Source organism: Salmo salar, chromosome ssa08 (assembly GCF_905237065.1).
Source record: "Salmo salar chromosome ssa08, Ssal_v3.1, whole genome shotgun sequence".
Classification (NCBI taxonomy): Eukaryota; Metazoa; Chordata; class Actinopteri; order Salmoniformes; family Salmonidae; genus Salmo; species Salmo salar.
The window spans coordinates 6,591,574-6,617,747 of NC_059449.1; the positions used below are offsets into that span (position 1 = coordinate 6,591,574).

General features: G+C 41.6%; 2 protein-coding genes across 2 annotated transcripts; both read left to right on the plus strand.

The window, feature by feature from the left end:
• The first annotated feature begins 215 nt into the window (after positions 1–215).
• On the plus strand, positions 216–10,232 carry LOC106609911 (pleiotropic regulator 1). The gene is made up of 15 exons (XM_014208956.2): positions 216–352; positions 664–770; positions 4,002–4,132; positions 4,258–4,311; positions 4,649–4,742; positions 5,015–5,108; positions 5,248–5,349; positions 5,607–5,699; positions 6,211–6,360; positions 6,535–6,636; positions 6,741–6,843; positions 7,114–7,222; positions 7,393–7,532; positions 9,181–9,374; positions 9,622–10,232. Exons 1-15 carry the CDS (start codon positions 344–346, stop codon positions 9,679–9,681), a joined length of 1,542 nt encoding a protein of 513 aa, XP_014064431.1. The 5' UTR covers positions 216–343; the 3' UTR covers positions 9,682–10,232.
• Positions 10,233–23,232: 13,000 nt separating this feature from the next.
• LOC106609922 (E3 ubiquitin-protein ligase TRIM21-like) lies at positions 23,233–25,171 on the plus strand. The gene has a single exon (XM_014208963.2). The coding sequence runs from the start codon at positions 23,233–23,235 to the stop codon at positions 24,862–24,864; it is 1,632 nt and encodes a 543-aa protein (XP_014064438.1). The 3' UTR covers positions 24,865–25,171.
• The last annotated feature ends 1,003 nt before the right edge of the window (positions 25,172–26,174 follow it).

A 26,174-nucleotide genomic window follows, 5' to 3' on the forward strand; every position in this document is an offset into this window, starting at 1 on the left:
TGGAACTTGTTCAGTTTATGTCTCAGTTGTTGAATATTGTTATGTTCATACACATATTTACACATGTTAAGTTAAATAAATTTGCTGAAAATAAACGCAGTGGACAGTGAGAGGACGTTTCTTTTTTTGCTGAGTTTACTTGTATCATAAAACTTACTAGATGTGGCCATGGGGTGGCGATAATCGTCAGCCGTAGGGGGAAATATTTGACCCGGAAATGAACTTGTGAACTGATTGTTTGTATCCGGAGCATCTGAACAGTATTTGTGCGTTTGTTTGGCAAGCGGTATCTAGTTATTCTGTTTTATCGATAGTCAAGCTATCTGGCTTAATAACATCAGAAATGACTGAGGTATGTGCTCTTTCGTGCATATTGTTGTCAGTAAAGCTGAAATAACAACAGCTGTAGCTTACGCGCCACTAGCTAACGTGATAGCTAGCTAGCAACATTAAGTTATACCTGGCCTATTTGAAATCATTCAATTTGAAAAATGAATATTAGCTAGATCAGTTGTGTAACATTATTTGCAGTTACATTCGCGAATGTGATATCGTGGAGTTGAGATGTACGTTAACGGTACTAGCTACAGTAGGTGACAGTTAGCTAGCAACGAAAATATAGTTTTTGTCGAAAGTAATATTTCCGTGTATTTCATTTTTCAGGATGTGCAGAAGCACTCTGTGCACACGCTCGTGTTCAGGTCCCTCAAGAGGACTCATGATATGTTTGTAGCTGACCATGCCAAACCAGTCTCCTTGGATGAAACAAGGTACTCATGTTTTGTATAACAATATGCTGTCGTTGTGTGAGAAAGAGAAGCTGTGTGTGGGTCCAGTCTGTCTGTGTGTTCAGCATAGACATAATAGTTAACGACCCTACACTTACTTACGGACAGGCTTCCTGTTTAAATTAAGACACCGTGACCCAGCACGGGATATGGCTCGGAAAATCTACTTTCATCCAGGGATGAGAAATGCGTTGTGCCCTGAAGTGTCCCATTATTTGTCACATGCTTCGTAAACAACCGGTGTAGTGAAATGCTTACTTACAGGTCCCTTTCCAAAACTGCAGAGTTAAATATACTATTTAAAAATATATATATATTTGTAACTCGAGGAATTAATAAACTGAATAACAAATAAAAATAATAATATGGCTATAAACAGAGTACCAGTACCGAGTCGAATGGTGATTGAGGTAGCTATGTACATATAGGTAGGGACTAGGCAAAATGATAGATAATAGACAGTAGCAGCAGTGAATGGACTGTGAAACTGGTGTCAGTATGCATGTGTGTGTGTGTGGGCGTACGTAGTGTGTATATGTATGTGTTGGGGTGTGAGTGTGTGGATAGTCCACTGTGAGCATAGGAGAATTAGTGAAAACGTGTGTGTTGGGGTGTAAGTATGTGAATTACACTCAGTGACATCGAAGATTGAATGACACATTTGGAAGTAAACTGAAGTTTTCAACTTCATGCTAGCTAGCAGCAGCCGTTGTGGAATGGCACATCACAATTGAACAACAAAGGAGCCGATTGGCTGACACTGCCCTTCCAAAATGGCTGCGGTGGCTTCTGCTACCTAGCATGAGGACAGAAAAGGGAGTTTTCGGAAAAACTAGCAGTCGTTCAAACTTCTCAGTGTAACAGTTGGGATAATGAGACAATTGAGTACAATGCATTTCTCATCCCTGGGTTGAAGTACGTTTTCTGAGCCATATCTCGTGCAGCATCCGCATCTAAACAAGAAGCCTGTCAGATCCCAGTGCAGCTGTAAGCAAGTTTAGGGTCGGAATCTATTTTGGTTATGACTAAGGTTTAAAGGTAGGGCTGGTCAATTATATCTAATTCATTTCAATGTATGATATTCCAAATGCCTGTATCAGTCTAGTTTTTTTGTTAGCGTGTATGTCCACTTGTTGTCATGTTATCTTTTGGTCTTGTCTCCTTCGCTCCTGCTGTGACGGTGCACCTCATTTACACACACACCAAGCCCCTCGTACACCAAGCTTCTCCCCCACACGCACCAAGCTCCTGCCACTCAGAACAACAAAGATGAAAGATCACTTCTTCCTCTCTGACAAAAAGCGGATTCAACTCGCTATTTGTATTGGAGGTTTGGTCCAACAGAATTGCTCATATGAGCACTGAAACACATTGAGACATTATCTTACTGTTATAGAAAAGGTATAGTTAGAAAGTTATCCTCTATGTCTCTACTGTTGTGTGAAGAACAGACCCTACGAAAACGGGAGTGTCAATGAACATTGATTCTGGAAAATGACTGCTCAGTTTCTGTCACGCGCAACATTGCAGGACTATGCACCGCTAGCAGCATTTTAGCCACAGACTGTTACACTAGCTGTCCGGTTTGTTTTATAAATGTGCAAAGAGCTTAAAAATGCAATTGTATAATGGCAACTCATTCTGAGAAATAAGGTAGGCCACTTGATGTCAACATCTGAACGAAGTGGACAGGCTAGCGTGCTGTTCAAACAGTTGATGTACAGAAGGGTGTGTTCATCACAATTAAACTTTTCTACTTTGTTGGCTAGCAAATAGATCCAAGTTGGCTAGACCGTAAATATAAAGATTAGCTGGCTAGTCACTAGCGTGTGGGCTTGAGATTGTTTATGAGACCGGTGTTCTTTTTCCAAAATACCTGCTACAAGAGGTTGGTCATTTTTAGTGAATGCACAGTACCAGTCAAAATTTGACACCTACTCATTCCAGGATTCTTTATTTTTACTATTTTCTACATTGTAGAATCATAGTGAAGACAAACTATGAAATAACACATATGGAATCATGTAGTTACCAAAAAAGTGTTAAACAAATCAAAATACAGTTTATGTATTTTTGCCTTGATTTCAAGAAATGTGAGTTTTTTTTCAAGTGCAGTCACAAAAACCATTAAGCGTTATGATGAAACTGGCTCTCATGAAGACTGCCACAGGAAAGGAAGACCCAGAGTTACCTCTGCTGCAGAGGATAAGTTCATTAGATTTACCAGCCTTAGAAATTGCAGCCCAAATAAATGTTTCACTGAGTTCAAGTAACAGTCAGATCAGGTGAATAAGGCCTTCAAGGTTGAATTGCTGCAAAGAAACTACTACTGAAGGACACCAATAAGAAGAGCCTTGCTTGGGCCAAGAAACACAAGCAATGGACATTAGACTGGTGGAAATCTGTCCTTTTGGTCTGAGTCCAAATTTGAGATTTTTGGTTCCAACCGATGTGTCTTTGTGAGACGCAGAGTAGGTGAACGTATGATCTCCCAATGTGTGGTTCCAAGCATGGAGGAGGTGTGGGGGTGCTTTGCTGGTGACACTCTGTGATTTATTTAGAATTCATGGAACACTTAACCAGCATGGCTACCACAGAATTCTGCAGCGATACGCCGTCACATCTGGTTTGGGCTTAGTGGGACTATCATTTTTTGTTTTTCAACAGGACAATGACTCAAAACACTCCTCCAGGCTGGGTAAGGTCAATTTGACCAAAAAGCAGAGTGTTGGAGTGCTGCATCAGATGACCTGGCCTCCACAATCACCCGACCTCAACCCAATTGAGATGGTTTGGGGTGAGTTGGACCGCAGAGTGAAGGAAAAGCAGCCAACAAGTGCTCAGCATATGTGGGAGCATTCTTCATGAAGCTGGTTGAGAGAATGCCTAGAGTGTGCAAAGCTGTCATCAAGGCAAAGGGTGGCTACTTTGAAGAATCTCTAATATTAAATATATTTTGATTTAACACTTTTTTTGGTTACTACATGTTTCCATATGTTATTTCATAATTTGAATGTCTTCACTATCATTCTACAATGTGTAAAATAAAGAAAAACCCTTGAATTAGTACGTGTCCAAACTTTTGACTGGTACTGTATATTGTGAATCACCTATACATTTGAAAAGATCAAGATATCATTTTTAGGCCATATCGCCCAGCCCTACTTTCAGCCTGATGTGTTCAATTGAGTTAACTAGGGTTTCCCTTCGTAGTCACAAGGTGAAGATGGCAGCGAAGCTAAGGGCAGACTACAGTGCCGTTCTACACATGCCCGTTCTGAAAGAGGGCAAGGACAGACCACTGGGATCCAACATGCATGGCAATCAGAACTATCTCCAACCTGGTAAGAATGCCATCACGTCAACGTCAATCATTGACATATCATTATTGTTTTCATGGGCAACGAATAAGCACTATTACAAGTCAAAACTTCCAAGTATTTCTCATTACAACTCTCTGGTCTTCCAGGTGATGATCCAGAGTACTTGATCACTGGGACCCATGCATACCCCTCAGGACCTGGTAATTACAACGGTCTCACCCAGGGATCCCTTACTCTGGTTCTGGAGAGGTTCTTGGGGTGCAGGCTTTCGTTCCAGCCCTATCCTAACACACCTGATTCAGCAAATCATGGCTGAAGATCATGATTTATTTGAATCTGGCGTGTTAAATGATTGGCCGGAACCAAAACCTGCACACCCATTATCTCTCCAGGACCAGACCTGGAGAACCCTCCCTCTGCTATAACCTCAATACCCCATGCAATGCTACTGTTGCATGTAAAACCACATTCATTCATATTGTGTCCTCGGGGGGGGTGTTATGTCACTTTTATAATGCTGTGTATTGTCATCCTCAGGGGTGGCTCTGACGGCGGACACTCAGATACATAGGAACCCCAGTGAGGGGGGAGTTCATGCCATGGCTCTTGCTCTGCCACCATCACAAGCCAGGTACTTACTTCAGATGATGCACGGTAGATGTTGAAGTGAAAAGACACTAGAACAAACATAATTCAGTAGTTCACGTCAGACATTCATCTGTTTGACACGATACTTCCGTAATTCTATAGCACTACAACCGCCTGTACAGACCCCCAGATGTTAGAGAAATAAGCAAAGGGTTATTGTATCCAATCAACACGAGACCCCAATCGGGGTTGCCTATCGTATGAGTGTACTTTGAGACCATCCGGCATCCATTTCGTTTTTTGGTGTAATTGCAGGCTGGACGCCAGTCGCACAGCAGCCAGTGTCGGGGACATCCACAGACACGCGGGGGGGGCAGAGAGGTCTCACGCTTCTCACTCACACGCTATGGTGGGTAACGCTCTCCGATACGCATTATTAGTACTACACCTTTTTGCGTCTGCTAACACTTCACATGTATTTCTGTGACAACAGCCTTGTATGATATAATGCCACGACTTCGAATAATCATTTTCTGTCCTCTTTCTAGTCTCTTTTGGAAGGAGGCGGCACCAAAAACTCCTCCCTCGTTGCCAGAAAAGCCCCCACTATGCCCAAGCCCCAGTGGCACGCGCCATGGAAGTTGTTTCGCGTAAGGACATTATTTTGTCACATCAAGAGCTTCTGAATACACTTACTTCCTCTCCAGTCCACATACTTTATCAATGCACTTGGCACACTTACAAAAGCTTGATGTTTTGTAAGGAACTGTCCCTAGTCCTTCAAACGTACTACCGTCATTTTAGAATATCTTTATGTAGGGCCTATGCGTTTCAGATACCTTCGGGGGTATTGACTTGCTCCCTGTTTTGTGTAGTAGCCGATACAGGTTTGCTTTATCCCTTCCAGGTCATCAGTGGTCATCTTGGCTGGGTGAGGTCCATTGCCGTAGAGCCCGGCAACCAGTGGTTTGTGACCGGCGCTGGCGACAGAACCATTAAGGTGAGTACAGAGAGAGACCGAGAGATCTATATCTTCTAAACGGCTGTTTGAAGCGGGTGTACAAAAGCAAAAGACGCAAAAATGAAACTTAAGAATGGGAAGCATAGAAATGGCGCACATAGAACAGAATACTGCTTCTTCAACTTGCTTTCAATGAGAAATCTGTAACGCGCTTTTCTATGTGCATTTGGTCAAGTCGCCCAAAAAGTTACATATTGCAGCTTTAAAGGAAGATTAAGTCCTTTGATTAATCAGTGTGTGTGATTGACAGGAGGGATGAGGGGCTAAGTTTTTACCACTATCATCACTACAGGGACTGAAGAATGTGTAGATCGTCTCTGAAAAGGTGCAACCAGTAAAAAAGATATTTGAATATTAAGTGACATCATAAGGGCATTGGGGCACCCATTTGATCTATTCAATGTCTGTCAAATGGTGGCATTTAGTCATGTATCTCTTAATAGATCAGCTATAAGTGACGTCAAATCCCCATTGTTTCTTCTTCTGACAGATCTGGGACCTGGCCAGTGGGAAGCTAAAGCTTTCCCTTACGGGACACATCAGCACGGTGCGCGGCGTGGCCGTGAGCACCCGGAGTCCCTACCTGTTCTCCTGCGGTGAGGACAAGCAGGTCAAGTGCTGGGATCTGGAGTACAACAAGGTACTGTACTAGTACCCTTTCATTTCTGCTTTACTTTATATGTTGTGTTTGAATGGACTGTAGGTCCATTATTATTTAGTTAAGTATTTAGTCTAGTTACGCCCACTCATTTCTGCTCCACTACACGTGTTTCAATGCCATATTGTTTTTTCCAATTATGATTGCTGTTTTTAGGTGATCAGGCACTACCACGGCCACCTCAGTGCCGTGTACGACTTGGACCTGCACCCAACCATCGACGTGCTGGTCACATGCAGTCGAGATGCCACGGCCAGGGTAGGTGTTGCTAATGACTAGTTGTCTTGACTTTCAAAAACGTTATTTTAGTGGAACATTTTGGAATGTATTGGGACTTCAATATACAATCTGCGCGTCTATAGGTGTGGGATATCAGGAGCAAAGCCAACGTGCACACCCTGTCCGGACACACCAACACAGTGGCCACAGTCAGATGCCAGGCCGCCGAACCTCAGATCATCACAGGTACGGATACGTTGCCAAGCTGTGTTCATATATTGGCTAGTTGACTCACTGCGAAGTACCATCAATGGCTTATTATATTGTTTTGTTCTATTATGAGCTGGCGCGAGGAGAAATCAGAATTTTGACCTTTTCTCCTGGGTCATGTTCCGTAGGGAGAAAATAGGAGATACCGCTTGAACTTGTCCAATAAGACCACAGCGTTTTGTTCGTTTCAAGATGTTTTGCTACGGCGTGACCTTCTGAACACGACCCTGCCCTTTTCTGTTCCAGGGAGCCACGACTCCACCATCAGGCTATGGGATCTGATAGCTGGGAAGACCAGAGCCACTCTCACCAACCACAAGAAGTCTGTCAGAGCACTGGCCTTACATCCCAGACAGTATGTCAATTCCTCATACGTAGCTAATAATGATGCATATGTCACACCCAAGTTGGTCAACTTCTATTAACTAGTTGTAGTAAATGATAGGATTGATAGCTGATAGGGTCGCTCACTTTATTTGTGCTTTGTATTTTGACACTGAACCATTGGTTGGCTGCACATTACAGGTATACCTTAGCCTCTGGCTCTGCCGACAACATCAAGCAGTGGACGTTCCCCGACGGCAACTTCATCCAGAACCTCTCTGGACACAACGCCATCATCAATGCAATGGCAGTCAACTCGGACGGCGTGCTGGTATCGGGAGGTATGAAAACGTCCTTCGCTTTTTCCAACTGGCCTTGTATATATGTTGCTGTTGAAAGAGACAGTTTTGAGCCTCTGTCATGATGATTGGGTCAGATTCTTTCTAATCATAGTACATTGAAGGGCATTGTTGCTTTGAAGGCGCATTACTAAAGATGGGCAACAAACAAAAGGGAAGTGATAACGGAAGAGGCTGGAAGCGAAGATATTGGAATGGCTAAGTAACAGGAAATCCTATAGGCAGCCGTGTCTAGGTCCTAGCCCTATATCTATATCCAATGTCTTGATCTACAGTACCAGTCAAAAGTTTGGACACACCTAGTCATTCTAGGGTTTTTCTTTATTACTTTTTTCTACATTGTCGAATAATAGTGAAGACATAAACTATGAAATAACACATATGGAATCATGTAGTAACCAAAATGTGTTAAACAAATCCAAATATATATTTTAGATTCTTCAAAGTAGCCACCCTTGAGGACAGCTTTGCACACTCTTGGCATTCTCTCAACCAGCTTCACCTGGAATGCTTTTCCAACATTCTTGAAGGAGTTCCCACACATACTAAGTGCTTGTTGGCTGCTTTTCCTTCACTCTGCGGTCCAACTCAACCCAATTGAGATGGTTTGGGATGAAGTCGGGTGATTGTGGAGGCCAGGTCATCTGATGCAGCACTCCGTCACTCTCCTTGGTCAAATAGCCCTTACACAGCCTGGAGGTGTATTGGGTTATTGTGCTGTTGAAAACAAATGATAGTCCCACTAAGTGCAAACCAGATGGGATGGCGTATTGCTGCAGAATGCTGTGGTAGCCATGCTGGTTAAGTGTGCGTTGAATTCTAAATAAATCGCAGACAGTGTCACCAGCAAAGCACCATCACACCACCTCTTCCATGCTTCATGGTGGGAACCATACGTGGAGATCATCCGTTCACTTACTCTGCATCTCATAAAGACACGGCGGTTGGAACTAAAAATCTCAAATTTGGACTCCAGACCAAAGGACAATTTGCACTGGTCCAATGTCCATTATTCTTGTTTCTTGACGCAAGCAAATCTCTTCTTCTTGGTGTCCTTTAGTAGTGGTTTCTTTGCAGCAATTCAACCATGAAGGCCTGATTCATGCAGTCTCCTCTGAACAGTTGATGTTGCGATGTCTGTTACTTTAACTCTGTGAAGCATTCATTTGGGCTGCAATCTGAGGTGCAGTTAATTGCTGATTTCTGAGGCTGGTAACTCTAATGAACTTAACCTCTGCAGCAGAGGTAACTCTGGGTCTTCCTTTCCTGTGGCGGGGTCCTCATGAGAGCCAATTTCAATGTAGCGCTTGATGGTTTTTGCGACTGCACTTGAAGAAACGTTCAAAGTTCTTAAAGTTTTCCCTGTTGACTGACCTTCATGTCTTGAAGTAATGCTGGATGTTTCTCTTTGCTTATTTGAGCTGTTCTTGCTATAATATGGACTTGGTCTTTTACGAAATATGGCTGTTTTCTGTATACCACCTCTACCATGTCACAACACAACTGATTGGCTCAAACCCATTAAGAAGGAAATAAATTCCCCAAATTAACTCTTAACAAGGCACACCTGTTAATTGAAATGCATTCCAGGATACAGCTAAACCTTACAGCTTTTTATTGTCTCCGTTAGCTGACAACGGCACCATTCACCTGTGGGACTGGCGGACGGGCTACAACTTCCAGCGTATCCACGCCGCCGTGCAGCCCGGCTCGCTGGACAGCGAATCGGGGATCTTCGCCTGCATGTTCGACCACTCAGAGAGCAGGCTGATCACGGCCGAGGCTGACAAGACCATCAAGGTGTACAAAGAGGACGACACTGCGGTAAGAGATACTTTCATCATGTGCTGTATATCTACATCAGTTTTTGTTTTGAGATGTAATTCAATAGTGAATTATTATTTTTTTTTTTTTTTTTTTTTACTACCTCATCCAAAGTGGATGTTTATTCAATCAGGGAAAATGACGGTCACTAAAACATTGCTAAGCTAATGAAACTGAAGTATTCCATTGAATACTTCATAAGTTCTTGTTTCTGACTAGGGTGGGATTTTATTTTTATTTCTTTCAGACCGAGGAAAGCCACCCAATCAACTGGAAACCGGAGATTCTCAAGAGGAAGAGATTCTAGTTTTGGCCAAAGAAGTTATTACATTCATTCATTTCTGTTGTCAATATTCCCATCAATAGAAGCCCATAATTTTTGTAACAAGAATATTCACACAAAACATACTTTGAACAAGTTGGCTTTTATTTCCACTTGAATCTTTTTTGTGTTCAATGTACTCATTATTCTAAGTACCATTTTCAGTCTTCAGTGTACGATGTTAGTCCAACAAAGCAGCCGTTATGGACAGCCTTTAACCTTCCAGAATGTTTGTTCTTGATGATGACCTCTCTCGTAGCTCTGGTCATTCTCGTCCACCATGAGAAGCCACTCCTCAGCTCCGTAAGGGCTCTCCTTAGTGTGCACACAGTCCCCACTGAGATCAAATCCGATTCATGTGTAGAAAATTCAAGATTTTCTCAACTGCAGTTTGAAAAGGTCAGGTTTTATTTTTTTGTATTGATCCAACAGAATCACTGACTGCAGAACAAATTCACGTTTCTCTTGTATATACAATCTGGTGTATGAAATAAATCACTGTATGATCAACAGAACCATTAAAAAAAAAAAACATGTTGCTTCTCATTTTGAAGTTCAGCGACGCGTAACCATTGGTGACAACATTCCGGTAGTCTTTGCAACTGTTTCCCTTGATCTCCTCCCACTATCCATTGTCTCCTGGGTAGTCCTGGAGCTCCACCGTATTCCTGGTTTCACTGATAATGTGAGACTTCTGCTCACCTGTTAGACAAAGTGAAGGTACACTGTAACGTAAAACGAATTCATACGGCAATTTGGGGTATTAACTGTAAACTGCTCAAACGTTTTACTGCAGCATACTGTAAATTGTGGGGGGAAGTTTTGGGTGGGGAAATATTTGCTGTATTTTGAATGGTACTGTAATTCCACCCCACAGAATATCGTACTGTATTTTTGGGAGTGCCAACATTTTTGTTTCTGGCTTATTAACATATTTTCAGGCGTGCCTTGTAAGAGGCTATAGTGCACCTGTGAGTGAGAGCGCTGTACCAATTTAACTCCTATGTGGTTATAGTGCCCCATCAATTTAAAATGTATAGGGGACAGGTTGGAGTGGGGCAAGTCTTAAACGGTTGATTATTTTGCCATGTCCTTTTGGTCTGTTTTCCCCTGTAGTCGTTGCCAGTTTGGAAGTTTCCAGAAGTGCAAGTGTTATAAGACACCAAAAATGAATTATATGCTGTAATGTGTAAAAACCTTACCTAGCAGCCAACCTGCCTGCACCAATTCCTTGTATTTACTGTAAAATATTTTTTCCATTCATTACGATTACGGTAGGATTCACTTTTTACAGTATAATGATCAATGTTACGTATAGTACTGTCATTACACAGTACTTGCTTTGAGACTATTACAGTAGATGTACTGTAATATGAAATACAGAATGACTTGCCACAGCTGCCTGTAAGTTAGTCAAATTCTTGGCAAACCCTTTACAGTGTAAGTTAACTAGTCTGTGCATTAAAGGGGAAATCTGCGGTTTCTACATCATATGTTACACATATCCATTAATTCTTGAAGAATATAACTTATAAATGCCTTGTGAGTTTAGTTCAACTGTCATACCTGATCAGAATACAGTAAAAGTTCACATACACCTCAGCCAAATACATTTAAACTCAGTTTTTCACAATTCCTGATATTTAATCCTAGTAAAAATTCCCTGTCTTAGGTCAGTTAGGATCACTTTATTTTAAGAATGTGAAATGTCATAATAGTAGAGAGAATGATTTCAGCTTTTTTTTCATCACATTCCCAGTGGGTCAGAAGTTTACATGCACTCAATTTGTATTTGGTAGCATTACCTTTAAATTGTTTAACTTGGGTCAAATGTTTCAGGTAGCCTTCCACAAGCTTCCCACAATAAGTTGGGTGAGTTTTGGCCCATTCCTCCTGACAGAGCTGGTGTAACTGAGTCAGGTTTGTAGGCCTCTTTGCTCGCTCATGCTTTTTCAGTTCTGCCCACAAAGGATTGAGATCAGGGCTTTGTGATGGCCACTCCCAATACCTTGACTTTGTTGTCCTTAAGCCATTTTGACACAATTTTGGAAGTATGCTTGGGGTCATTGTCCATTTGGAAGACCCATTTGCGATCAAGCTTTAACTTCCTGACTGATGTCTTGAGATGTTACTTCAATATATCCACATAATTTTCCTCCCTTGTGATGCCATCTATTTTGTGAAGTGCACCAGTCCCTCCTGCAGCAAGCACCCCCGTGCTTCACGGTTGGGATGGTGCTCTTTGGCTTCCAAGCCTCTCCCTTTTTCCTCCAAAGATAACGATGGTCATTATGGCCAAACAGTTCTATTTTTGTTTCATCAGACCAGAGGACATTTCTCCAAAAGGTACGATCTTTGTCCCCATGTGCAGTTGCAAACTGTAGTGTGGCTTTTTTGGAGCAGTGGCTTCTTCCTTGCTGAGCGGCCTTTCAGGTTATGTCGATATAGGACTCGTTTACTGTGGATAAAGATATTTTATACCTGTTTCCTCCAGCATCTTCACAAGGTCCTTTGCTGTTGTTCTGGGATTGATTTATGCTTTTCACACCAAAGTACGTTCATCTCTAGGAGACAGAACGTGTCTCCTTCCTGAGTGGTAAAACGGCTGCGTGGTCCCATGGTGTTTAAACTTGCGTACTATTGTTTGTACAGATGAATGTGGTACCTTCAGGCGTTTGGAAATTGCTCCCAAGGATGAACCAGACTTGTGGAGTTAAAAAAAATTATGTCTGAGGTCCTGGCTGATTTCATTTGATTTTCCCATGATGTCAAGCAAAGAGGCACTGAGTTTGAAGGTAGGCCTTGAAATACATCCACAGGTACACTTCTAATTGACTGAAATGATGTCAATTAGCCTATCAGAAGCTTCTAATGGCATTTTCTGGAATTTTCCAAGCTGTTTAAAGGAACAGTGAACTTAGTGCATGTAAACTTCTGACCCACTGGAATTGTGATACAGAACAAGAGCAAAATACCTTGTGAATATGTTGGAGGAAACAGGTGTAAAAGTATCTATACACAGTAAAACGAGTCCTATATCGACATAACCTGAAAGGCTGCTCAGCAAGGAAGAAGCCACTGCTCCAAAACCGCCATAAGAAAGCCAGACTACAGTTTGCAACTGCACATGGGGACAAAGATCATACTTTTTGGAGAAATGTCCTCTTTTCTGATGAAACAAAACTAAAACTGTTTGGCCATAATGACCATCGTCATGTTTGGAGGAAAAAGTGAAATAATCTGTCTATAAACAATTGTTGGAAAAATTACTTGTGTCATGCACAAAGTAGATGTCCTAACCGACTTGCCAAAACTATAGTTTGTTAACAAGACATTTGTTAAGTGGTTGAAAAACGAGATTTAATGACTCCAACCTAAGTGTATGTAAACTTCCGACTTCAACTGTATATACTAGGCGGTGTCAGAGGAAGGCCCTAAAAATTGTCTAAGACTCCAGTCACCCAAGTCATAGACTGTTCTCTCTGCTGCCGCATGGCAAGTGGTACTGGAGCACCAAGTCTAGAATCAAAAGGCTCCTTAACAGCTTCTACCCCCAAGCCATCAGACTGCTGAACAATTAATCAAATGGCCACCCGGACTATTTACATTGACACGCCCCCCCCCCCTTTCTTTTTACACTGCTGCTACTTGCTGTTTATTATCTATGCATAGTCACTTTACCCCTATCTAAATGTACAAAATAACTCGACTAACGTGTACCCCCGCACATTGACTCGGTACCCCCTTTATATAGCCTCGTTATTGTTATTTTTACTGTTTTTACTTTTAATTTTACTAATTCTTACTTTAGTTTATTTAGTAAATATTTTCTGAACCCTTTCTTGAACTGCATTGTTGGTTATTAAGGGCTGGTAAGTAAGCATTTCACTGTGAGGTCTACAGTCGTGGCCAAAAGTTTTGAGAATGACACAAATGTACATTTTCACAAAGTTTGCTTTCTCAGTTTGTATGATGGCAATTTGCATGTACTCCAGAATGTTATGAAGAGTGATCAGATGAATTGCAATTAATTGCAAAATCCCTCTTTGCCATGCAAATGAACTGAATCCCCAAAAAACATTTCAACTGCATTTCAGCCCTGTCACAAAAGGACCAGCTGACATCATGTCAGTGATTCTCTCATTAACACAGGTGTAAGTGTTGACAAGGACAAGGCTGGAGATCACTCTGTCAGGCTGATTGAGTTCGAATAACAGACTGGAAGCTTCAAATAGGAGGGTAGTGCTTGGAATCATTGTTCTTCCTCTGTCAACCATGTTTACCTGCAAGGAAACACGTGCCGTCATCTTTGCTTTGCACAAAAAGGGCTTCTCAGGCAAGGATATTGCTGCCAGTAATATTGCACCTAAATCAACCATTTATCGGATCATCAAGAACTTCAAGGAGAGCGGTTCAATTGTTGTGAAGAAGGCTTCAGGGCGCCCAAGAAAGTCCAGCAAGCGCCAGGACCGTCTCCTAAAGTTGATTCAGCTGCGGGATCGGGGCACCACCAGTACAGAGCTTGCTCAGGAATGGCAGCAGGCAGGTGTGAATGCATCTGCACGCACAGTGAGGCAAAGACTTTTGGAGGGTGGCCTGGTGTCAAGAAGGGCAGCAAAGAAGCCACTTCTCTCCATGAAAAACATCAGGGACAGACTGATATTCTGCAAAAGGTACAGGGATTGGACTGCTGAGGACTGGGGTAAAGTCATTTTCTCTGATGAATCCCCTTTCCGATTGTTTGGGGCATCCGAAAAAAAGCTTGTCCGGAGAAGACAAGGTGAGCGCTATCATCAGTCCTATGTCATGCCAACAGTAAAGCATCCTGAGACCATTCATGTGTGGGGTTGCTTCTCAGCCAAGGGAGTGGGCTCACTCACAATTTTGCCTAATAACACAGCCATGAATAAAGAATAGTACCAACACATCCTCAAAGAGCAACTTCTCCCAACCATCCAGGAACAGTTTGGTGACGAACAATGCCTTTTCCAGCATGATGGAGGACCTTGCCATAAGGCAAAAGTGATAACTAAGTGGCTCAGGGAACAAAACGTCGATATTTTGGGTCCATGGCCAGGAAACTCCCCAGACCTTAATCCCATTGAGAACTTGTGGTCAATCCTCAAGAGGCGGGTGGACAAACAAAAACCCACAAATTCTGACAAACTCCAAGCATTGATTATGCAAGAATGGGCTGCCATCAGTCAGGATGTGGCCCAGAAGTTAATTGACAGCATGCCAGGGCGGATTGCAGAGGTCTTGAAAAAGAAGGGTCAACACTGCAAATATTGACTCTTTGCGTCTACTTCATGTAATTGTCAATAAAAGCCCTTGACACTTATGAAATGCTTGTAATTATACTTCAGTATTCCCTAGTAACATCTGACAAAATAATCTAAAGACACTGAAGCAGCAAACTTTGTGGAAATTAATATTTGTGTCATTCTCAAAACTTTTGGCCACGACTGTACATATGAATATACTGAGTTCACAAAACATTAGGAACAAAACACTCCTCCCCTTCATCCACATTGCTTGAAGTAGATTTAATAAGTTATATCAATAAGGGATCATAGATTTTCACCTACCCATATTGTTGACCTTCTTTGACAGAAGGAAAACTATCCCTCAAAGGGGAGCTGAACCAAAAACACGTCTTCTCTGGTTGAAAGCGGCCTGTGACATTTATTATTCCAAAATGAACTAGGGTACATAAGATAATTTGTCATATAGTCAGTATCTTTCAAAACAGATTTGCGAGATTCTGTGAAATGTATGACGTTCCTTGGATATTTGACGGTTGAGTATGATTTCAATCATGCCCAGTCATGCCCACTTGGCCTCTAACACGGGATGGTAACGCCTATGGAGAATTGCAATACGGGAAGGTTGAATGGAAAAAAAGGTGTGCTGAGTGTGCTCTATCTAATCGTAGCATCAGTGTCAACCTACAGCCTGCTTATCTCTTTACAGACAGCAGAGAACTAAACATTAGCATGGCATGCCCCAGACTTGTTTACATGCATATCAGACATCGTCGCAATGGGACTCCCAAGTGGCGCAGCTGTCTGAGGCACTACATCTCAGTGCTAGAGTTGTCACTACACACACCCTGGTTTGAATCCAGGTTGTATCACAACCAGCCGTGATTGGGAGTCCCATAGGGCGGCGCACAATTGGCCAGCGTTGGCTGGGTTTGGCCGGTGTAGGCCGTCATTGTAAATAAGAATTTGTTCTTAACTGACCTGCCTAGTTAAATAAAGGTTAATTCAAAAAATGTTGAAAGAACGAGACTTGTTCATAATAAACGGCTTAGGGTTTACCACCTCAAACATCCTCACATTTGTGAGATAATGTTAGCATCACAACCACAGTTTATCGAAGCTACTCTAGAAAGGAGGCAATGTATGATTCGATTTGCGATTCTTGAACATTCATGTTCACATTGTCATGCTGCGTCACGCGGTTGCTAAGCCAATAGTCACTTCATTCAACTCAAATGAAATTAAAAAGTAATCCAAGTTATGTTGCTGTAATTCATCAAATCAAATTGTGTTTGTCACATACACGTGTTTAGCAGATGTTATTGCGGGTGTAGCGAAATGCTTGTGTTTCTAGCTCCAACAGTGCAGTAATATCTAATCATTTGACAACAACACACACAATACACACATCTAAAGGAATGGAATTAAGAATACATAAATATTTGGGCGAGCAATGTCAGAGCGGCATAGACTAAGATACAGTAGAATATGATAGAAAACAGTGTGTGTATATATATACTGCTCAAAAAAATAAAGGGAACACTTAAACAACACATCCTAGATCTGAATGAAAGAAATAATATTATTAAATACTTTTTTCTTTACATAGTTGAATGTGCTGACAACAAAATCACACAAAAATAATCAATGGAAATCCAATTTATCAACCCATGGAGGTCTGGATTTGGAGTCACACTCAAAATTAAAGTGGAAAACCACACTACAGGCTGATCCAACTTTGACGTAATGTCCTTAAAACAAGTCAACATGAGGCTCAGTAGTGTGTGTGGCCTCCATGTGCCTGTATGACCTCCCTACAACGCCTGGGCATGCTCCTGATGAGGTGGCGGATGGTCTCCTGAGGGATCTCCTCCCAGACCTGGACTAAAGCATCCGCCAACTCCTGGACAGTCTGTGGTGCAACGTGGCGTTGGTGGATGGAGCGAGACATGATGTCCCAGATGTGCTCAATTGGATTCAGGTCTGTGGAACGGGCGGGCCAGTCCATAGCATCAATGCCTTCCACTTGCAGGAACTGCTGACACACTCCAGCCACATGAGGCCTAGCATTGTCTTGCATTAGGAGGAACCCAGGGCCAACCACACCAGCATATGATCTCACAAGGGGTCTGAGAATCTCATCTCGGTACCTAATGGCAGTCAGGCTACCTCTGGCGAGCACATGGAGGGCTGTGCGGCCCCCCAAAGAAATGCCACCCCACACCATGACTGACCCACCGCCAAACCGGTCATGCTGGAGGATGTTGCAGGCAGCAGAACGTTCTCCACGGCGTCTCCAGACTCTGTCACGTCTGTCACGTGCTCAGTGTGAACCTGCTTTCATCTGTGAAGAGCACAGGGCACCAGTGGAGAATTTGCCAATCTTGGTGTTCTCTGGCAAATGTTCACAGAAGTGTGATTGACTTGGAGTTACATTGTGTTGTTTAAGTGTTCCCTTTATTTTTTTGAGCAGTGTATATATGAGATGAGTAATGCAACATATGTAAACATTATTAAAGTGACTAGTGTTCCATTACTAAAGTGGCCAATGATTTCAAGTATGTGTATATAGGGCAGCAGCTTCTAAGGTGCTAGTGATGGCTATTTAACAGTCTGATGGCCTTGAGATAGAAGCTGTTTTTCAGTCTCTCGGGTCCCAGCTTTGACGCACCCATACTGACCTTGCCTTCTGGATGATAGCGGGGTGAACAGGCAGTGGCTCGGGTGGTTGATGTCCTTGATGATCTTTTTGGCCTTCCTGTGACATCGGGTGCTGTAGGTGTCCTGGAGGGCAGGTAGTTTTCCCCCGGTGATGCGTTGAACAGACTGCACCACCCTCTGGAAAGCCCTGCGGTTGCGGGAGGTGCAGTTGCCGTACTAGGTGGTGATACAGCCCAACAGGATGCTCTCAGCATTTGCATGAATGCTGCCATCTATCCACAGTTTCTGGTTGGGGTAGGTTTTAATAGTCACAGTGGGTATAACATCTCTTATACACTTCCTGATAAACTCAGTCACTGTATAAGTGTGTTAGTCGATGTTATTCTCGGAGTCTACCCGGAACGTATCCGAGTCCGCATGATCAAAACAATCTTGAAGCGTGGATTCCGATTGGTCAGATCCTTAGCCTTTGAGAAGGAAGTGCATGTACTGTAGGTGAATGTGATAAAGGACGTACTTTTCCTTTGAGCTGGTTGTGGCTCTAGGTGAGGATGGCCACGGTACCCAGGTGGAAGTCGACCAGTCGTAGCATAGAGAACAGAATGGGGGTCATGGTCAGCTGGGATTTATTCCTGATATCCACCACAGGTTGGAGGAAAATGGAGTTAGGAAATAGTCAAACTGATACAAGACAGACCTGGATTCAAATAGTATTTGTTTTCTGTCAGATACTTTGAGCATTTGATTGAGCCTGTATATAGAGTACCAGACATAGACATTTATTAATTCCATTTATATGGTGCCAGATTGGTGGGGTTGTACTTTTGGGACTATTCTATTGGTTATAATGCACCACGTTATCAATCAAGTGCAGCTAACTTATTTGACAGAAGAAAAAATACACTTTGAACCCTGGTCTGATACAGGGTAATTTCCATTTCACCACATCCCAATCACAAGCATTTAATTTAATTCAATGTATTGTTTTATTGTTGGGTATAACATTATTGTTTTTATATTTGGGAATATTGTTTTATTGTTTCTCCATCTTATTGGATATCTTAGTGACATGCAGACACAAACAAATGTCCAAGATTGTCAGAGCTGTGGGGCAAGAGAATCAGTTCAAAGACAAGAGGACATTGATTGTTTCCTTGTATTAATCTGCATAAAAATGTTATAACAGTTCTGTGTCATAACACAAACTCATGAAGGGAATAGAGATACAGTCATAGGGAATCCCTTATTCTATGGATAGAGTACTACAAACTTAGTAAGCAGTAATGACTCAATGTTGCCAAAATTTTGGGATTGTCAGTTAAGGTCATGCATTGCCTCTGACATAAGACAACTTCAGTATTTCTAGGACCTGTATTTCATACATTAAAGTAATAGAAAACTTTCTTATTAAAGTAAATAGCTATTTCATATTTGATCCACAGTAGTAACACGATCCTGTTAACAGGCGAGGGAGAACACCTTGCACAAATTTAGAAAAAAACAATCACAAACTTTCCAAAAATGTCCGTGCTAGTCAGTTGTATTTGTCAAGGAGGAATACACCACAAGTAGCAACCATGATCATCAATCCCACAATGCAAAAAGACATTGATATGCAAACAGTAGTATTGATTAAAAAAAATAACAGTAATGACATTGAACACATTTGAATAATCTCTCACGATAACTTCACCCACAAGAGGCTAAACAAAACCAAAACTCTACAACATGTAGAATAGCACCAAACTACAATAACAGTCCCAAAAGATTTGGCATGTCAGCAGTCAAGTCTTCAAGATATTGGACTTTCAAGAAGCAAATTAGCAAAGTGTCACCTGCCACATCATGATGATGCAAAACATTCTGGGACTGTATCAACAGTGGACTAATGACAAAATATACAAAAAGATAGTTGAGTGGATTTTCCCATTTAGGCTTATATGGATAGGGCTAAATTTGAAATGTTTCTTAAAGAAGAAAAATGTTATGCATTAGCAAACGCATGGTAGCAATTGAAAAGGAAGAGTTTGGAGATTATGGGAAAATGTATTAGGCCAAAGTTGAGGACGCAACAGATCACCTGACAAGACTAAATCCAAACATTACGCTGCTGATTTTATGTGCATTTTACATGTACTGTATTTTTATCAGCATCATCATTGTGGGTATATGACTCTAGGTTATGGAGGTAAATCAATGTATTCTCTGTTGGAAAAGTTTTGTTAACTCTCACCACCGTCTCCATCTGCCTCGGGACGATTCCTTCTCGCCATTTTCTTACTGTTCTCTACAAACTCCAACAGAGAGAGGTAGAGGGAGAAAGAAGAAAGAGCATAAATGTGTGTGTTGGGTGTTGAGACAATAGGGGGCAGGTATCGCGAGTGTGGTGTAAAATGTGCATAAACGCCATTCACAATATAGAAATGGATTAAAGTGGTACTCCGTAAAACCATTCAGGTACGTTAGACACTTCTTCAGGCACCACAAGCAGCAGATGCAGGCTTTCAGCATACAGCGAGCACAGGCATTTTCCTACATTCCCATTGTCTGGCATGACTTGACGAACTGGTAGTTTGTATGAGCGAAACTGAGTATGTTTCTAGGCATAATCTGGGATATTTCGTGCTGCTTATGTACCCCGTTCCTGCAGTCAAATGACCTAGTGGCCTCATGGGTGGAATGTTATGAATATGTTCCATATTTTCATAATTAATAAAAACAATTATAAATAATTAAACAGTCGAAAATCCGGTGTTGCTATGTCAAACAGTTTTGTTATATTTCAGTCTTCTGTGATGTATATAAAGTGTAATATCGGGATGGAAACTCAAAACTGAATACATTTCAACTCTATATCTGACATGGTACAGGTGTATTCTTTTATTAAGCCCATAACCATGTGTGTGAGGTGTACACTTTTGTTTCAAGGTAGATTTGTTTAAGACTAACAAGAAACACACTGTGTGACCCTGACTTAGCCTACTGCAGTAAAATATAAATTAATGATAAAATCTAACTAGACTGACAGTATTTGTTCATCCCCTGTGAATTCTATTGTAGTCAATGTCTTTAGAAAACCTTCAATACATCTGCAGTAACTCCTGAATTAACATTTCGGATTCACACTGTTGTATCAAGAATGTATCATGAATGAAGAGAGAGATCAGACATGTGAAGGGTTAACTCTGTTCCAGAGCACAGAGCAGCACTGGGTGGGGAGCAGCATGTCAACGTCACTTGACTTCAGAGAAACTGAAGTGTATAGACATACTGTATGTTGCACACACAAGCAAACAGTCTCAAACTCTTCTGAAAAGTCTTTAAGACAGCTACGCAGTCTGTTTTTTTTTTTGTTATACTACAGTATATAGTTCCGATAAGTCTGACAACGCGCCCAAACTCTTTCACTCACACATAGATACAGGTGAGTAGAGATTTACAAGGGATGGTGAAGATACATTCTACTTTTTGAATTCTTGTATTCTTCTGTTTTATTTATCGGTTACAGTACCTATGTTTAACTTTATTTTGCAGATTGACAAATTTATACTGTATGTTGTATGCAGGTTTGGGGAGTAACGGATTACATGTAATCTGTTCAATGTAAGGGATTACAAAAAAAGGGTAACTGTTACGTTACCAGCAAAAAGATTGTAATCAGATTACCGATGCTTTTGAAAAACAAATTGATTACTTCAAGGATTACTTAGAAATTCAGAAAGGATGTTTGCAAAAAAAATCTTTGACATTCAAATCAGCATTGAAAAAAAGGCGCAAGTTTTAAGTTTGTTCTACCTGAGCGAGTCTGACCACAAGTCAGAGACCAGCTATGATGACACACCAAATGTGTTTGAAGGATCACGGGAAAAGAGCAGGAATAGGCTTTTGTAGGCTACAGTCCAATATATGTCTTCCAATGGTACGACTGCTGTTGGCATCCAAAGATTATCCAACTTGAATAAACTCTTGGAGGTAAGGATGACAGTAGTGGTGTAGTCTACGGCGATACAGATATCACTTATTATTGATATCTACATAGCGCATTGCTGTGAATCACACTGCTGCTCTCTCATTTAGCTATTTGCGTTTACGGATTGTGGTTGTTGTGGATGGCTGTTCACAAATCTAAATGTGTATTTGAATTCAAGAAGATTAAGCTGCCTATCAATCATTGTTTTTGAAACCAGTGGACAGCCAGTGAAAAATGCACTCTTGCAACAGCTGCATAGTGCAGATCCCAGCCTATGGAATAAAAGGGGGGCTTTTATTGCTCAATCTAATTCATGCTGATACAAAAAAGTTATCTATAGGCCTAATGGACACATGCTCAAACTTGTACACTTTTGAGAGACTTAAAGGGGCAATCTGTAGTTGTTACATCCATTTTTTTTCTACTGGTTTCAAAAACAATGATTCTTGAAGAATATAACTTATAAATTATATATATATATCCATATATATATCCATTGATTATTGAAGAATATAACTTATAAATGCCTCATGAGCTTAGTTCAACTGTCACACCCCATGAGAACCGAACATATAAGCTTGTTTTTCTCCAATGTTTGTGAACATTGTAAATGTAAACAAACACTGTATAGCCTCATAACATGGTTAAACAATCATTTTGATATCATGGATGGTTGGTCCTTGCATCCACAGCTCTGTCTATTAATCTGAGTGGTTACATTTCTCCAGGCCCATCCCTCAGCTTTTTACCAAAACAGAGTCGGGCAGAACGTTTCGTTATTGTTTCATCTCTGGATTTTCCCTTTAAACAGCTGCATAGTATCTAGATATCAAAGTGTCACCAACAAAAAGGTAAACAATAGGCCTATAGCAAATGCAGCATATGGCATTTGTTTTTCACATGTAAATAGCACCTTTCAGTAGTGCTCAAAGCATGCCATTCCATGAGCGCAGCATTTTTTTCCCCAACTCGAATCAATGAGCCCAATCAGTCCTCCATGACAACAAAATCATAAACAACAAAGTAGGGCTGGCTAATAAGTCCTTCGTTTTGGGGTCATGCTCAGGTAAAACAATTTGGCTAATCTCTACAAGTCCTATTCCTGACGATCAAGGGGTATAACATTTATTGGAATGACTGGAATTCTGATAGACTTTGGTTTTTAATTGTAAAGATATAATTTAATAGTATTATTATATGTAGTTGAAAGCAATGGGTTAGAAGAAGCCTACATAACCAACCCATAATGTAAATGTAACATCCATATATTGCCAGCTATGTAAATTTGAACATTGATTTGTCCTGCAATAGATGTCGTTCAATTGGTAACATACATTTTTGTTTTCTTCTAATGCCGCTTAAAATGGGGAAAGTAATCTAAAAGTAACGGAATGCAATCAGATACCGTTACTGATTTGGGGTAATCCAAAAGTTATGTAACTGATTACAATTTCGGACAGGTAACTATTAACTGTAACGGATTACATTTAGAAAGTAACCTACCCAACCCTGGTTGTATGGTTAAACAACTTTAATCAATGTGGCTTAGTGTCTCTAAATGCCGTGTTGACAATAGCACTGAAACAATCGAGAGCTGACTCATTCCAGGAAATAATTTATAGTTCTGCCTTCTTTCTAGATATGGCTTCCTCCAGCAGTCTCCTGTCTGAAGAGCAGTTCCTGTGCTCTATCTGTTTGGATGTGTTCACTGAGCCAGTCTCCACTTCATGTGGACACAACTTCTGCATGACCTGTGTCACAAAGTACTGGAATGGCAAGAACATGTGTCACTGTCCACTGTGTCAGGAGAAATTCTCGAGACGACCTAAGCTTCATATCAACACGACCTTCAGAGAAGTTGTAGAGAATTTTAAAAAGACGAGAGACAGACGTAGAGATGGGTCCCCTTCCAAACCGGAAATAGTTCCCTGTGACGTCTGTACTGGGATGAAGCACAAAGCCCTGAAGTCCTGCCTGGTGTGTCAGACGTCTTACTGTGAGACTCACCTTGAGCCTCATCAGATAGCCTCACCCTTAAAGAGACACAAACTGATCGAGCCTGTGGTGAACCTAGAAGACAGGATGTGTAAGAAGCATGACAGACTCCTGGAGCTGTTCTGTAGGACTGACCAGCTCTGTGTGTGTCAGTTCTGCACTGAGGCAGACCACAAGACTCATGACACTGTTCCTATAGAGGAAGAGTGTGGAGAGAGGATGGTTCAGCTGGGGAAAACTGAGGTAGAAGTGCAGCGGATTATCCAGGGGCGACTGAAGAAGGTTAAAGATATCAAATTCTCAGTAGATCTCAGCAAGAGAGATGCAGAGAGAGAGATCGCAGACAGCGTGCAGGTTTTCACTGCTCTGGTGCGCTCCATTGAGAAAAGCCAGGCAGAGCTAATTGAGGTAGTTGAGGAGAAGCAGAAAGCAGTAGAGAGGCAGGCTGAAGGGCTCATTAAAGAACTGGAGCAGGAAATCACTGAGCTAAAGAGGAGACGCACTGAGCTGAAGCAGCTCTCACACACTGAGGACCACCTCCAACTTCTCCAGAGCTTCCTATCCCTAGTGTGCAAACCTCCACCCACCAAGGACTGGTCTGAGATTAGTGTTCACAGTGATCTCTGTGTGGGGACTGTGAGGAGAGCTGTGTCTCAGCTGGAGGAGATACTGAATAAAGAGATGGAGAAGCTGCCTGAAGTCAAACTGAAGAGGATTCAGCAGTATGCAGTGGATGTGACTCTGGACCCTGATACAGCACATCTATATCTCATCATGTCTGAAGATGGAAAACAAGTAAGATGTGGAGACACACCACAGAATCTTCCTCCCAACTCAAAAAGGTTTTATCAGTATCCCATTGTCCTTGGAAAGGATGGCTTTTCCTCAGGGAGATTTTACTATGAGGTGACGGTTAAGCGGAAAACTGACTGGGATGTAGGTGTGGCCAGACAGCCCAAAGACAGGAAGGTTAATATCTCATCTAGCTCTGCATATAGACTCTGGACTGTGTCTCTAAGGGATGGGAATAGTTACAAAGCCTGTACCTTCCCCCCTGTCTTCCTTTCCTTGAGAGAGAAGCCCCAGAAGGTGGGGGTGTTTGTTGATTATGAGGAGGGTCAGGTCTCCTTTTATGATGTGGAGACCAGGTCTCATATCTACTCTTTCACTGGCTGCAACTTTACAGACAAGCTCTATCCATTCTTCAGCCCCTGTATGAATGCTGGTGGTAAAAACTCAGCCCCACTCATCATCTCTCCTGTCATTCACACACACTAATTTCAACAATGGAGGGACATTTTCATCTTAACATAGATAATAAATGTTTTTATTTGCTGAAAAGACTATCAACTGAAATTAACATAAAGGTGTAGTTGGTTCAACATATTAAAAAAAACCAAATACATGTACAGTACCAGTCAAATGTTTGGACACCTACTCATTCAAGGGTTTTGTTTCTTTTGACATTTTTTTTTCATTGTAGAATAATAGTGAAGACATCAAAACTATGAAATAAGAAATAGTAGTAAACAAAAAAGTGTTAAACAAATCAAAATATATTTTAGATTCTTCAAAGTAGCCACCCTTTGCCTTGATGACAGCTTTGCACACTCTAGGACCACATTTTATTTTCTTCAGGCGTTTGGAAATTGCTCCCAAGGATGAACCAGACTTGTGGAGTTCAATTTTTTTTTCTTCTGAGGTTTTGGCTGATATCTTTTGATTTTCCCATGATGTTAAGCAAAGAGGCACTGAGTTTGAAGGTAGGCCTTGAAATACATCTACAGGTACACCTCCAATTGACTCAAATTATGTCAATTAGTCTATCAGAAGCTTCTAAAGCCATAACATAATTTTCCAAACGCCTGAAGGTACCACGTTCATCTGTACAAACAATAGTACTCAAGTATAAACACCATGGGACCACGCAGTCGTCATACCGCTCAGGAAGGAGACGCGTTCTGTCTCCTAGAGATGAACGTACTTTGGTGCGAAAAGTGCAAATCAATCCCAGAACAACAGCAAAGGACCTTGTGAAGATGCTGCAGGAAACTGGTACAGAAGTATCTGTATCCACAGTAAAACGTGTCCTATATCGACATAACCTGAAAGGCCGCTCAGCAAGGAAGAAGCCACTGCTCCAAAACTGCCATAAAAAAGCCAGACTACGGTTTGCAACAGCACATAGGGACAAAGATTGTACTTCTTGGAGAAATGTCCTCTGGTCTGATGAAACAAAAATAGAACTGTTTGGCCATAATGACCATTGCTATGTTTGGAGGAAAAAGGGGGAGGCTTGCAAGCCGAAGAACACCATCCAAACTGTGAAGCACAGGGGTGGCAGAATCAAACTGAGTTACAACAGCGTATTTTAATAATAAAATCACCGTAAACAGAATAAACAATACAATAGGTACAAAACCCGTTGCACACCAGCATAACGTGCACAAGCACTTACAGTAAACAATTCCAGACAAGGACATGGGGGGAACAGAGGGTTAAATGCACAACATGTAATGATGAAATTGAAACTAGGTGTGTGGGAAGACAAGACAAAACAAATGGAAAATGAAAAGTGGATCGGCGAT